The following is a 12,537-nucleotide window of genomic DNA, read 5'->3' as shown; positions in this document are numbered from 1 at the left end:
GTGGCATTACCTTTGGACACTGTGGCGACTGAGTTGAATGAAAGCCAGGGTGTGAACTACAGGAAGTTGAGAGAAGTGTAGTTACTGCCATATGAGTCTACATTGCTTTGTCCTCAGTTACTGGTGAAAGTATTCCTTAAGGTGCAAAATTCTCACAGTTCTGTTGTGGCGGATTTGTATAAGAATGTTCATAACAATCTAGCAACCAATGGTTGCATGGTGGTATGTTCATGCAGTGGCTTACTAGACAGCCAAAGAAATGAGAGAATACAACCATATGCAACAATAGGCATTCCAGGAACATGACATGGATCCAAAGAAGACAGGCATAAAAGACTCACCCTGTATAATTCTATTCCAAAAACAGGACAAAATGATAAACAACAAGGCCCTACTGTTTAGCACAAGGAACAACAATATACTGAATATCCTGTAATAAAGCATAACAAAAAAATGTGGAAAAAGAATATGTGTATACATACATGTATATTATACAAAACTGAATCACTGCTGTATAGAAGAAACGAACAACACTGTAAATTGCCTGTACATCAAATAAAATAAAATAAAACAACATAGAATACAGTAATTCACAGAAAAAGAAGTCATGACAGAGGCTACTTCTGAGAAGAAGGAAAAGATAATTATGGGCAGAGGGCACACAGAGGGCTTTGAGGGTTTAAAACGGTGAGAGATACACAGGTGTGTTCACTTCAGTTCAGTTCAGTTGCTCAGTTGTGTCCAACTCTTTGTGACCCCATGGACTGCAGCATGCCGGGCCTCCCTGTCCATCACCAATTCCAGGAGCTTATGCAAACTCATGTCCATCGAGTCAGTGATGCCATCCAACTATCTCATCCTCTGTCGTCCCCTTCTCCTCCCACTTTCAATCTTTCCCAGTATCAGGATCTTTTCCAATGAGTCAGTTCTTCTCATCAGGTGGCCAAAGTATTGGAGTTTCAGCTTCAGCATCAGTCCTTCCAATGAATATTCAGGACTGATTTCCTTTAGGCTGGACTGGTTGGATCTCCTTGCTGTCCAAGGGACTCTCAAGAGTCTTTTCCAACACCACAGTTCAAAAGTATCAATTCTTTGGCACTCAGTTTTCTTTATAGTCCAACTCTCACATCCGTACATGACTACTGGACAAACCATAGCCTTGACTAGACGGACCTTTGTTGGCAAAGTAATGTCTCTGCTGTTTTAATACACTATCTAGGTTGGTCATAGCTTTTCTTCCAAGGAGTAAGCGTCTTTTAATTTCATGGCTGCAGTCAGCATCTACAGTGATTTTGGAGCCCAAGAAAATAAAGTCTGTCACTGTTTTCAATTATCCCCATCTATTTGCCATGAAGAGATAGGATCAGATGCCATGATCTTAGTTTTCTGAATGTTGGGTTTTAAGCCAAATTTTTCACTTTCCTCTTTCACTTTCATCAAGAGGCCCTTTAGTTCTTCTTTCTGCCATAAGGTTGGTATCATCTGCATATCTGAGATTATTGATATTTCTCCCAGAAACCTTGATTCCAGCTTGTGCTTCTTCCAGCCTGGCATTTCATATGATGTACTCTGCATATAAGTTAAATAAGCAGGGTGACAATATACAGCCTTGACACACTCCTTTCCCGATTTGGAACCAGTGTGTTGTTTCATGTCCAGTTCTAACTCTTGCTTCTTGACATGCATATTTCTCAGGAAGCAGATCGGGTGGTCTGGTATTCCCTTCTCATTAAGAATTTTCCACAGTTTGCTGTGATCCACACAGTCAAAGGCTTTGGCATAGTCAATAAAGCAGAAGTAGATGTTTTTCTGGAACTCTCTTGCTTTCCTGATGACCCAGTGTGTTCACTTGGTGACATTTAATAAAGCTACACTCAGGATTTGTGTGCTCTTCAACATGCTATATTTTAATAAAAACTTTAACGTTGGTTGGAAGCTCTTCTATTTCAGGATGACCATTTAATTACATTAGCCTTGAATCAAAGCCAGGAGATAAGAAAAAGAAAATAGACAACTTAGATTAATCAGATACCTGCTACCTGTCAGTACTTTAAAATAGATGTTGTCAAATAAATCCCATCTGTCAGCGGTTTCTGGCTCATTTGTGACCATAGGAAACAGCATAAAAATGTCAGGCAGGGGGGAAAAAAAAGGCTACTTAAAATTGTTAATTTATCAAATTTCTGTTTTGGCGGATGACACCTTTATAAAGGGAAATGGCAGTAGAGACTTCTTCAGAACGAAAGAGTTCCATCGAGAGGTTCCTCACTTCCTATGCTTCTCCTGTCTGCTTTTGGGAGCATTCTTTGCTCAGGTAAATAGTAGAGAGAAAATGTTGAATTGAAATAGAATTTTTACCTTTTAGTTCATTAGTAATTTTTGCATCTTTGAGTAACATGGAATGGCTTAAATGGGGCTCTACAGTGCTCTTAAATTTAGACACAGAGCTGTTTGGTTTCTCTGGTCTGAACCAGTGCTTTCCAACAGAACTTTCAACAACAATGGAAATGTTCCTCTATGATGATTATCGTATCCACTAGCCACTGGGCTCAAAATGTGCTAGTATGGCTGTGGAAATACCGTTTTCCTTTAACATAACTCTAATTAATTTAAATATCAATTCAAATAGCCATGTGTACCCAGCTGCCTATGGCCCATGCAAGTTTTGATGACCATCTGATCCCACATTCTCTCATACTACAAGTTCTATGATGCTTTCTGAAATGATGAAGTAATGTTGAAATTACTGGAGCCAAACAAGGGTCAATTGGAAAGATTTGAAAGAAGACAAAGAAGCTAATGGTGTTTATTGGCTTGCACGGTTATGGGAAAGAAATAGATTTCTCTGGAAAACTGGTTAAAGAACTACAGAATCTTAAAAATTTTAGAAGTTAATGGGTCACCAGGAAAAACAACTTTAAAAAATTTAAATGTATCCTGTTAAAAACAAGACAACAGGCCCCAGATGCATCCATTTATGTTAAGCCATGTCAACAAACTGAGAGTTAGAGTTTCAGTTCTCCCAGAAATGGACTCTTAAACGAGCTAATTAGGAATCAAATAAGGTGATCTGCCTGATTCCTGACATCCTCTAAAGGAGGGTAACCTTGCAATAACCAACTTTGTGTGTGCGTGTGTGTGCTTTTTTTTTTTTTGCTTTTCTTTCTTTGTATAACTTCCCTTCTGCCTATAAACATCTTCCATTCTATACAGCCCCTTAGAGCTCCTTTCTATCTGTTCAATCAGATACTGTCTTGTCTGAATCAATTTTTGCTCAAGTAAACTTTAAGAAAAAGTAATATGTCTCAGTTTATCTTTTGACAGTTCAAATTAGCAAATTTTAAATATGTGTATAGAGGAAACAGAAAATGAGGGCTAAAACAATAGGGCAGGAGACCAGAAAGCCTTTGACTAGGATTGGAACTAAGTGGAACCCTGTGTGCCCTTCCGCCCCCCAAGTATCAATTCAAAAGCCCCTCCCTGTCTCCTGAAGCTAGTTTACAGAAAAGCTGGCCTCCCAGGCCTCCCTGAATCACAAAAGAGCAGGCCCAAGCAGCTAATGATTAGGACAATAGAGTCACAGATTCAGTATCTGATATACATTCCTGACTTTTTTTTAAAAGACATGTAACTGCCATCAGAGGGGAAAAAGTTAACTGCATGGTGACCAGACTGAAGCCATGACATAAAATGTTCCATCTTGAGCAATCCTGAGCTTACGGCGAACACAGTTCCAAGATCTGGCTTTAAGAGAATGAGATGAACACTACCACTCATAATAATCTATATCATTGTGGGCATCAAAATAATTATAGCTTGTTCTGCCCATATATGTAAATGGGCAACTGTAATGGTCAGAAAAGAGATGCTACGGACCCATGTTGACATCTTCTGCTCTAAGAAGATGGCACCCTATGTTAGCACGAAGATGGAGAAGACTCTTGAGAGTCCCTTGGACAGCAAGGAGATGAAGCCAGTCAATCCTAAAGGAAATCAACCCTGAATATTCACTGGAAGGACTGATGCTAAAGCTGAAACTCCAATATTTTGGCCACCTGATGTGAAGAGATGAGTCATTGGAAAAGATCCGGATGCTGGGAAAGATTGAGGGCAAGAGGAGAAAGGAGTGACAGAGGATGGAATGGTTAGATAGCATCACTGACTCACAGGGCATGAGTTTGAGCAAACTCTGGGAGAAAGTGAAGGACACGAAAGCCTGAAGTGCTGCAGTCCATGGAGTCACAAAGAGTTGGACAAAACTGAGCAACTGAACAACAACAGAAGATGGACCTTTGTCTAGTATTCCATAGAAATGGAATGCTGTTCTGACAAGTGGGAATTTATAAGGAGTTTTTGGCAGGAGAAAGCTCTTTGCAGGAAAGGGTTCTCTCCATGAGGCCCATTTTATCTTCTAACTATAAACCAGACACCCTCATGCTCTACTCATCTCCAGCCTTAGCACAACTTTCTCATCTTTTGATCATACAATACTTTACCTAACTTGCTGGTTCCTTCTATAGATCAAAGAAGTAGAAACGAAGAATACATAATTAACCAGATGACCAGATCTCTTCCTTAGCTTCCCCTTCAGTAATCTCATAAACCAACCATGTGAACAAGACAGCATCTAAAGAAAAATCACAAAGAGTCGACAAGCTTGTGCACAAGTCTGTACACAGTGGGAGATACTTTGACCTCCTATCTCAATGATAAACCAAGATTGCATCCCTGTTTCCCCTTAAAAGCTTTCATGGCCAAGCAGAATCTTCATAGGTAGGTTTTGGGGAGGGATGCTGAATCCACTATCTCTCCAAATTACTGACATTCTAGTTAAAATCACCTTTTCTTCCTATCAACATTTGTGAGTACTGATTTTACAGTGAGCAATGGGACCTGATTTGATAGCAGGATTTGGTAGGTTACTGGCATCAACATGCTGGTTATACTTTGATTTCAGCTTAGAATAAACTTTTGAGTAAGTCACTGTAATGTCCTGGCCAGGAGACTGTGGCATATGGAAGGGCAGTTCAGAAGACCAGATACACCAGGAGATAACTGTTTCTTATTTTCTAGACCAGACAGTGCTTGAATTTTTCCCTTGATGGATTACATTTTGACCTGAGAAAAATTGAAATTTTGCTTCATTTTATTTGTTATTTGTAGGAATCAGTCTTTCTCAACAAGGTCAGCAAGGCATGACTCCATAACTCATGTGTTACTCATATCTGTGCTGCCCGGATACCTATCACGCAGTGCCCTGACTCACAAGTGTTTTCTAGTAACCTCCCAAATAGTATAGAACAGAGTGGATTTAATAGAACACTGAACTTTTAAACCACTTTTATGATTTCTGGGACAGTGCTATGATTCACATTCCATCTAACAGTAATATTGATATCCCAACTAGTTCTGAAGGATTATGGCTGTAAAGTGACCCGAAGAATATCTTGTATTTTTTTTTTTCACTGAAAACTACTCTGTTTTCTTCTCATGAAGTAGAAATATCTAGTCTCTTCATTATGAGACACTTAAGAAACATTTGCTTCACTCATATAAAAATTGAAATAAGCTAAAAGTCAACAGTGGATTAAATATCCTGCCTCTTCAATTCTAAGATCTCACTGCCACCTTTTAAATCCACATATTACTATTTATGCATTAGGTTATATCTGAGGATCAACATGAAAAAGAAACTTGCTAGCTTCCACGTAGAGAAGCCAGTTTTGACAGAACTACTATTGCCCAACTGGGCTACTTATATTTTGACTCTGCTAGAATGTAACTGTTTCATCCATGCTGCCTCTACAGTTTAATTATTTATATTGGTAGTAGTATATTTAGTTAAATTTCAACATACATTTGGATCCTATATAACTTTTAAAATGTCTCTAAGAAGATTACTCTGCTTAGCAGTGTTGAGATATAAACTTATTCCTCATTCAAAAGACTGCTTTTCACTCACCAGGCAGCGGAATTAAAGGCAGGAGAAGCTATCAAATTTCTCAGAAGATATCAGCAAAGTTAAAAGAGGTAAGTGTACTGACTTACACATCCTGATGGACCCTCAGTAAGATGCCAACCATCTGTCAAACACTTCCATCTCATGTGTAAGAAAGGCTATTTAAAGTCTACCATAGCATTATTTAAGAGAAAAAAAAATGAACTAAAAATTGAATTAAGTAAGAAAATAAAACAACCTCCTGGTATTCTATATGTCTCTCTACAATTAAGTCAACCCTTTAGCACGAAAAGGTCAATAGCACAGTCTAAATTATAAAAATCAACATACTATAAGGATGCTATGAATAGTTGCTTCTGGCCTCAGACATATTAAAATCAATTAGTAATCTTCAAACATTAAAAAAATCTTCTATTTTGATCATGACAATACAGGTGAATATGATTTGCAACTGAATAAATATATGTGAATTTCTACTTCTAATGGGCCATGTATACTGGAAAACTACCTCCACACATGCACACTTTAAAAAATTTTTTAATCCTTCAAAAACAGTGAGATCACAAGATGAGAAAAGAAATCAAAAGAGTGCAAAAACAGAATTGTTAAGTCATATCAAATTATTCCCTAGATTTAAACACACCAAGAGCTTTCAATAGTATTCAGTGTAAAATAAAAAGACTTAACAATAGTCATCCTTTATGATCTAGCCCATCCTGAAATTCCTTACCACGACCACCACATCCATCTCTCTGACTATCTCTAACCAATCTCCTCTTTGTTCTTTAAAAAGATCCCATCTCAGGAATTTGCAGCTTCCATCTATTTACCCAGATACCCACCTGAGAATTCCCTTATTTTCACTGATTGATGAGAAAAGTTCATCTTATAATACCAGCCTTTTCTAACCACTCTTTATAAAACATTATCATCTTTATCTTCATTTTGCTTTATTGAAAAAGTTAAAAATAAATATATATTTTTAATAGCACATTTTAACAATTTTCATTTTTAGTTTTTAACTTGTTGATATTCCAACAAACATGGCCAAGGGTAATACCTCAAGTTGTGAGCTAAGTGGACTACAGACTCTTTTGTTTAGGCCCTGGCATCGGGCAAGTTCTCAATACATGTTTATTAAACAAAAGAATGAATACAGTTAGAGTCGTAAACTTGAAATGGTCTTGGGATCGCTCTGTTTTCTGTAATACAAGAACCAATACAAGTCTTGGCTTTTAATGGCATTGTGGTGGTGAGAGACAAACATTAGGTCTATGTTAGGAGGGAAGTTGCAACTGAAATCCTTGCATAAATCTTGTACCTACTAAGTTCACACCTCAGTGTAAAGGTAAGGCAGAGAAATCTACTAGCTTCAGAAGGGGGTTAGCAAAATAACTGACTGATTTGGTCCTGACTCAGGATATGGAATAAAGAAAGAAGAGAAAACTTTCCTAAGAATCTGTAAATAAGAACTGACCTCTAACTGTACAGTTTTTTAGTGTTTGCTACCTGTGTGATGCAGAAGCTAAGATACCTCAGGTTAGTAGGGGCCAGAGTTATACATATAAATTCTCTCCAAGTCATTGTGATTTCACAGATTTAGTTCAACCAAATGTGATCTCTCATGCAGGATAGTCAGAAAATCAAATAACATAATTAGATGCCAAAGACGTCAGCTACTGTACTGAAAAAACATGGATTATAAAATAACACTGTCTATGTTTATAAAAATAAAAGAAGTAACTCAAAACCAGGTTAAAAAAAAAACCAAGAAATATAAGAAAACAGTGAGAGAGATTTGAAGAAATATCAAAAAATTCTAGAAATAAAAAGTACAATAATTAAAATTATAAACTGAATGGAAGATTTTAAAAGCAGTTTAAATATGAGAGAGAACTTAGGAGACATGAAAGATTAGAGTGAGAAGGTCTAAAATACATTGAATTGACATTCCACAAAGAGATGAAAGACACAAGTTACTCCAATTGCCAAAGGCTAAGAATTTCTAGAATTGGTAAGACAGGAATTCCTTACAGGAAATGGAGTAGCCCTCATAGTCAACAAAATATTCTGAAATGCAGTACTTAAAATGCAATCTCAAAATGACAGAATGATCTCTGTACATTTGCTAGGCAAACCATTCAATATATCAGTAATCCAAGTCTATGCTCCAAGCAATGCCAAAGAAGCTGAGGTTGAATGGTTCTAAGATGACCTATAAAACCTTCTAGAACTAACATGAAAAAAAATGTCCTTTTCACCATAGGGGACTGGAATGCAAAAGTAGGAAGTCAAGAGATACCTGGAGAAACAGGCAAGTTTGGCCTTGGAGTACAAAATGAAGCAGGGCAAAGGCTAACGGTTTTACCAAGAGAACACACTGGTCATGGCGAACACCCTCAATACTCTACACATGGATATCACCAGATAGTCAATAACAAAATCAGATTGATTATATTCTTTGCAATCAAATATGGGGAAGCTCTATTCAGTCAGCAAAAACAAGACCAGGAGCTGACTGTGGCTCAGATCATGAACTTTTATTGCAAAATTCAGACTTAAATTGACAAAAGTAGGGCAAACCACAAAACCATTCAGGTATGACCTAAATCAAATCCCTAATAATTATACAGTGGAAGGGACAAATAGATTCAAGGGATTAGATCTGATAGACAAGAGTACCTGAAGAACTATGGACGGAGGTCCATGACATTGTACAGAAGACAGTGATCAAGACCATCCCCAAGAAAAAGAAATGCAAAAAAGGTAAAATGGTTGTCTGAGGAGGTCCTACAAACAGCTGAGAAAAGAAGAGAAGCTAAAGGCAAAGGAGAAAAGGAAAGATCTGAAGGCAGAGTCCCAAAAAATAGCAAGGAGAGATAAGAAAGCCTTTCTCAGTGATCAGTGCAAAGAAACAAAGGAAAACAATAGAATGGGAAAGACTAGAGGTCTCGTCAAGAAAATCAGAGATACCAAGGGAACATTTCATGCAAAGATGGGCACAATAAAGGACAGAAATGTATGAACCTAACAGAAGCAGAAGACATTAAGAAGAGGTCGCAAGAATACACAGAAGTACTATCTGTGGTTAATGACCCAGATAACCACAATGGTGAGATCACTCACCTAGAGCCAGACATCCTGAAATGATGAGAAATCAAGTGGGCCTTAGGAAGCACCACTATGAACAAATCTAGTGGAGGTGATGCAATTCCAGTGGAGCTATTTCAAATCCTTAAAAATGATGCTGTGAAAGTGCTGCACTCAATATGTCAGAAAATTTGGAAAACTCAGCAGTGGTCACAGGACTGGAAAAGGTCAGTTTTCATTACAATCCCAAAGAAAGGCAATGCCAAAGAATGCTCAAACTATCGCAACATTGCACTTATCTCACATGCTAGCAAAGTAATGCTCAAAATTCTCCAAGCCAGGCTTCAACAGTACATGAACCGAGAACTTTGAGATGTTCAAGCTGGATTTAGAAAAGGCAGAGGAACCAGAGATCAAATTACCAATATCTGTTGGAACATCAAAAAAGCAAAAGAGTTACAGAAGTTATTGTTTTAAGCAATAACTTCTGCTTTATTGACTTTGTCAAAGCCTTTGACTGTGTGGATCACAACAAACTGGAAAATTCTTCAAGAGATGGGAATACAAGACCACCTTACCTGCCTCCTGAGAAATCTGTATACAGGTCAAGCAGAAACAGAACCGGACATGGAACGACAGACTGGTTCAAAATTGGGAAGGAGTAAGTCAAGTCTTTATATTGTTATCCTGATTATTCAACTTATATGTAGAGTGAAGTGAAATGAAGTGAAAGTCACTCAGTCATGTCCAACTCTTTGCAATCCCATGGACGATACAGTTCATGGAATTCTCCAGATCAGAATACTGGAGTGGGTAGCCTTTCCCTTCTCAGGATCCTTCCAACTCAGAGGTCGAACCCAGGTCTCCCACATTGGAGGAGGATTCTTTACCAGCTGAGCCACAAGGGAAGCCCTATATGCAGAGTGAATCATGTGAAATGCCAATGCCAGGCTGGATGACGCACAAGCTGGAATCCAGACTGTTGGGAGAAATATCAATAACCTCAGATATGCAGATGACACCACCATTATGGCTGATAGTGAAGAGGAACTAAAGAGCCTCTTATTGAAAGTGAAAGAGGACAGTGAAAAAGTTGGCTTAAAACTCAACATTCAGAAAACTAAGATCATGGCATCTGGTCCCATCTCTTCATGGCAAATAGATGGGGAAACAGTGGAAACAGTGACAGACTTTATTTTCTTGGGTTCCAAAATCACTGTAGATGCTGACTGCAGCCATGAAATTAAAAGATGTTTACTCCTTGGAAGAAAAGCTATGACCAATCTAGACAGCATATTAAAAAGCAGACATGTTACTTTGCTGACAAAGGTCCATCTAGTCAAAGCTATGTTTTTTCCAGTAGTCATGGACGGATGTGAGAGTTGGATTGTAAAGAAGGCTGAATGCTGAAGAATTGATGCTTTTGAACTGTGGTGTTGGAGAAGATCTTGAGAGTCCCTTGCTGCAAGGAGATCACACCAGTCCATCCTAAAGGAGATCAGTCCTGAATATTCATTGGAAGGACTGATCCTAAAGCTGAGGCTCCAATAATTTGGCCTCCTGATGTGAAGAACTGACTCAGTAGAAAAGACTCTGATCCTGGGAAAGATTGAAGGTGTGAGGAGACGGGGACAACAGAGGATGAGATGGTTGGATGGAATCACCGACTTGATGGACATGAGTTTGAGCAAGCTCTGGGAGTTAGTGATGGACAGGGAGGCCTGGCGTGCTGCATTCCATTGGGTCACAAACAGCTGGATACGACTGAGTGACTTAACTGATGACAGGAATAACAACAAGAACAAAAAATTCAAGTAGGATCCATGTAAGGAAATCCATGCATAAAAATATATACCTTAGAGGAATCACAGAAAATTCAAGAAAAATGTGCACTTTTAAAACGGCCACAAGAAAAAGTTACAACAGTATAACTGTATTCAATATCCCTCCCTCCCTCCCCCCATATTCAGGTCCTTTCTGGAACCCCAGAATATGACTCCTTGGAAATAGGATCTTTGTAGCCATAATTAGTGAAGATTATATGATACTAGAGTAGGGTAGGCCCTAAATTCAATTGTACTGATCCTTATAAAAGAGGAGAAGGTAAAGAGACAGAAACACACAAAGGGAAGGTGGCCATGTCAATATAGAGGCAGAGTTTGAAGTGATGGGTTTATGTTCAAGGAATGCCACAGATTGCTGGCAATCACCAAAGATTAGGAGAGAGGCATGGAGTAGGTCTTCTTCTACAAATTTCAGAGGGAAAATGGCCCTGCCAGTACTTCGCCTTTGGACATCTAGCTTCCAGAACTGTGAGACAATATGTTTCTTTATTTTAAGCCACTCAATGTGTGCTAATTTTTTATGGCAGCTCTGTGAGACTAATACAACCACCTACAAAATAACTGCAATTAGATTGCCATTCTAACATTAACTATAGAAACTGGATGCAGCATCATCCTTCATGTGATAACACTGCCTATTGACTTAGAATTGTGTATCCGGCTTCCTCACTTACAATTAACAATAAAATATATTTACAGATTATAGGGCACAATATAGCATGAGCATACTCCCACTAATTTAGCTTCTAAAAGTACACTTCAAGAAGAAAGCAAATCATCCCTCTCAAAAAAATACCTGTGATACAAGATAGAATGGTGAACAAATAAACAGGTTAACGTATTGGGAATCAAAGCAAACAATGACAGTACAGAACAACAAAAACAGCACTAACTTGGAAGTAAAAAAGTAAGATAGAATGAAAATTGATGGAAATGATCAGAGTTTAAACCATTCAGTATTATTCAGGAGTAGGGTAGACATACTGATTGTTGATCTTTGATTGATTTTAAAAGACATGTTATATTTTTAATGTTAATTATTAAAACAAATAAAAAGAGCTATAAGGAATGAAACAATTGAGAGAAATAATGGAATATTAACAATAAAATATAGGTATGAAATTAATATAACTTGAGAAAAAACAGTACAAAGTTGAAAAGAATACTGCAGAAATACTTCTAAATATACCGGTAATCACGGTAAATATAAATGGATCAAACATACCAGTTAGAAGACAGGCGGTCATATTGAATTTAATAATGTACTATATGATATTTCAAGTGACACATCTACAGTTCAAATACACATTATGGGATGGTAATAAATAAGGTATAATATATGCCAAGCAAATAATAACCAAATACAAAGGTCTGTAATATCAAAATATGGCCTTGAAAAGAAAAAAAAAGCAATAAAAGTCATAGTGATTTCACAATGACAAAAGGGACAATTAACAAATAAGATACAGCAATACTAAACTTTTACATATCAAATAATATAGCTTTGAAATACATAAACCAAAAATTGAAAGAATTACACACAGGACTACTTCTAAATAGACAAAGTTATTCCTGTCTCAAAAATTGAGAGAACAAGAAAAATACTTATAAAGATATAAAAATTTAAATAATATGATTAACAAA

General features: G+C 37.5%; 1 protein-coding gene across 3 annotated transcripts in view; it reads right to left on the bottom strand.

Annotated features, from left to right (window-relative positions):
• LOC122446204 (cGMP-dependent protein kinase 1-like) overlaps positions 1-12,537 on the bottom strand; it is an 849,064-nt gene that overhangs the window by 114,384 nt on the left and 722,143 nt on the right. Inside the window, exon 4 of one of the 3 annotated variants that reach the window (XM_043476130.1) lies at positions 1,715-1,973. The exons of the other annotated variants lie outside the window; for them this stretch is intronic. Coding sequence (XP_043332065.1) covers positions 1,969-1,973 — 5 coding nt within the window. The 3' untranslated portion in view covers positions 1,715-1,968. Of the gene's footprint in view, positions 1-1,714; positions 1,974-12,537 lie in introns of those variants that run through there. 3 annotated transcript variants of the gene reach the window in all.

Source organism: Cervus canadensis, chromosome 8, assembly GCF_019320065.1.
Source record: "Cervus canadensis isolate Bull #8, Minnesota chromosome 8, ASM1932006v1, whole genome shotgun sequence".
In the NCBI taxonomy this organism is placed as follows: domain Eukaryota; kingdom Metazoa; phylum Chordata; class Mammalia; order Artiodactyla; family Cervidae; genus Cervus; species Cervus canadensis.
This window is presented reverse-complemented; position numbering and strand designations above follow the sequence as displayed.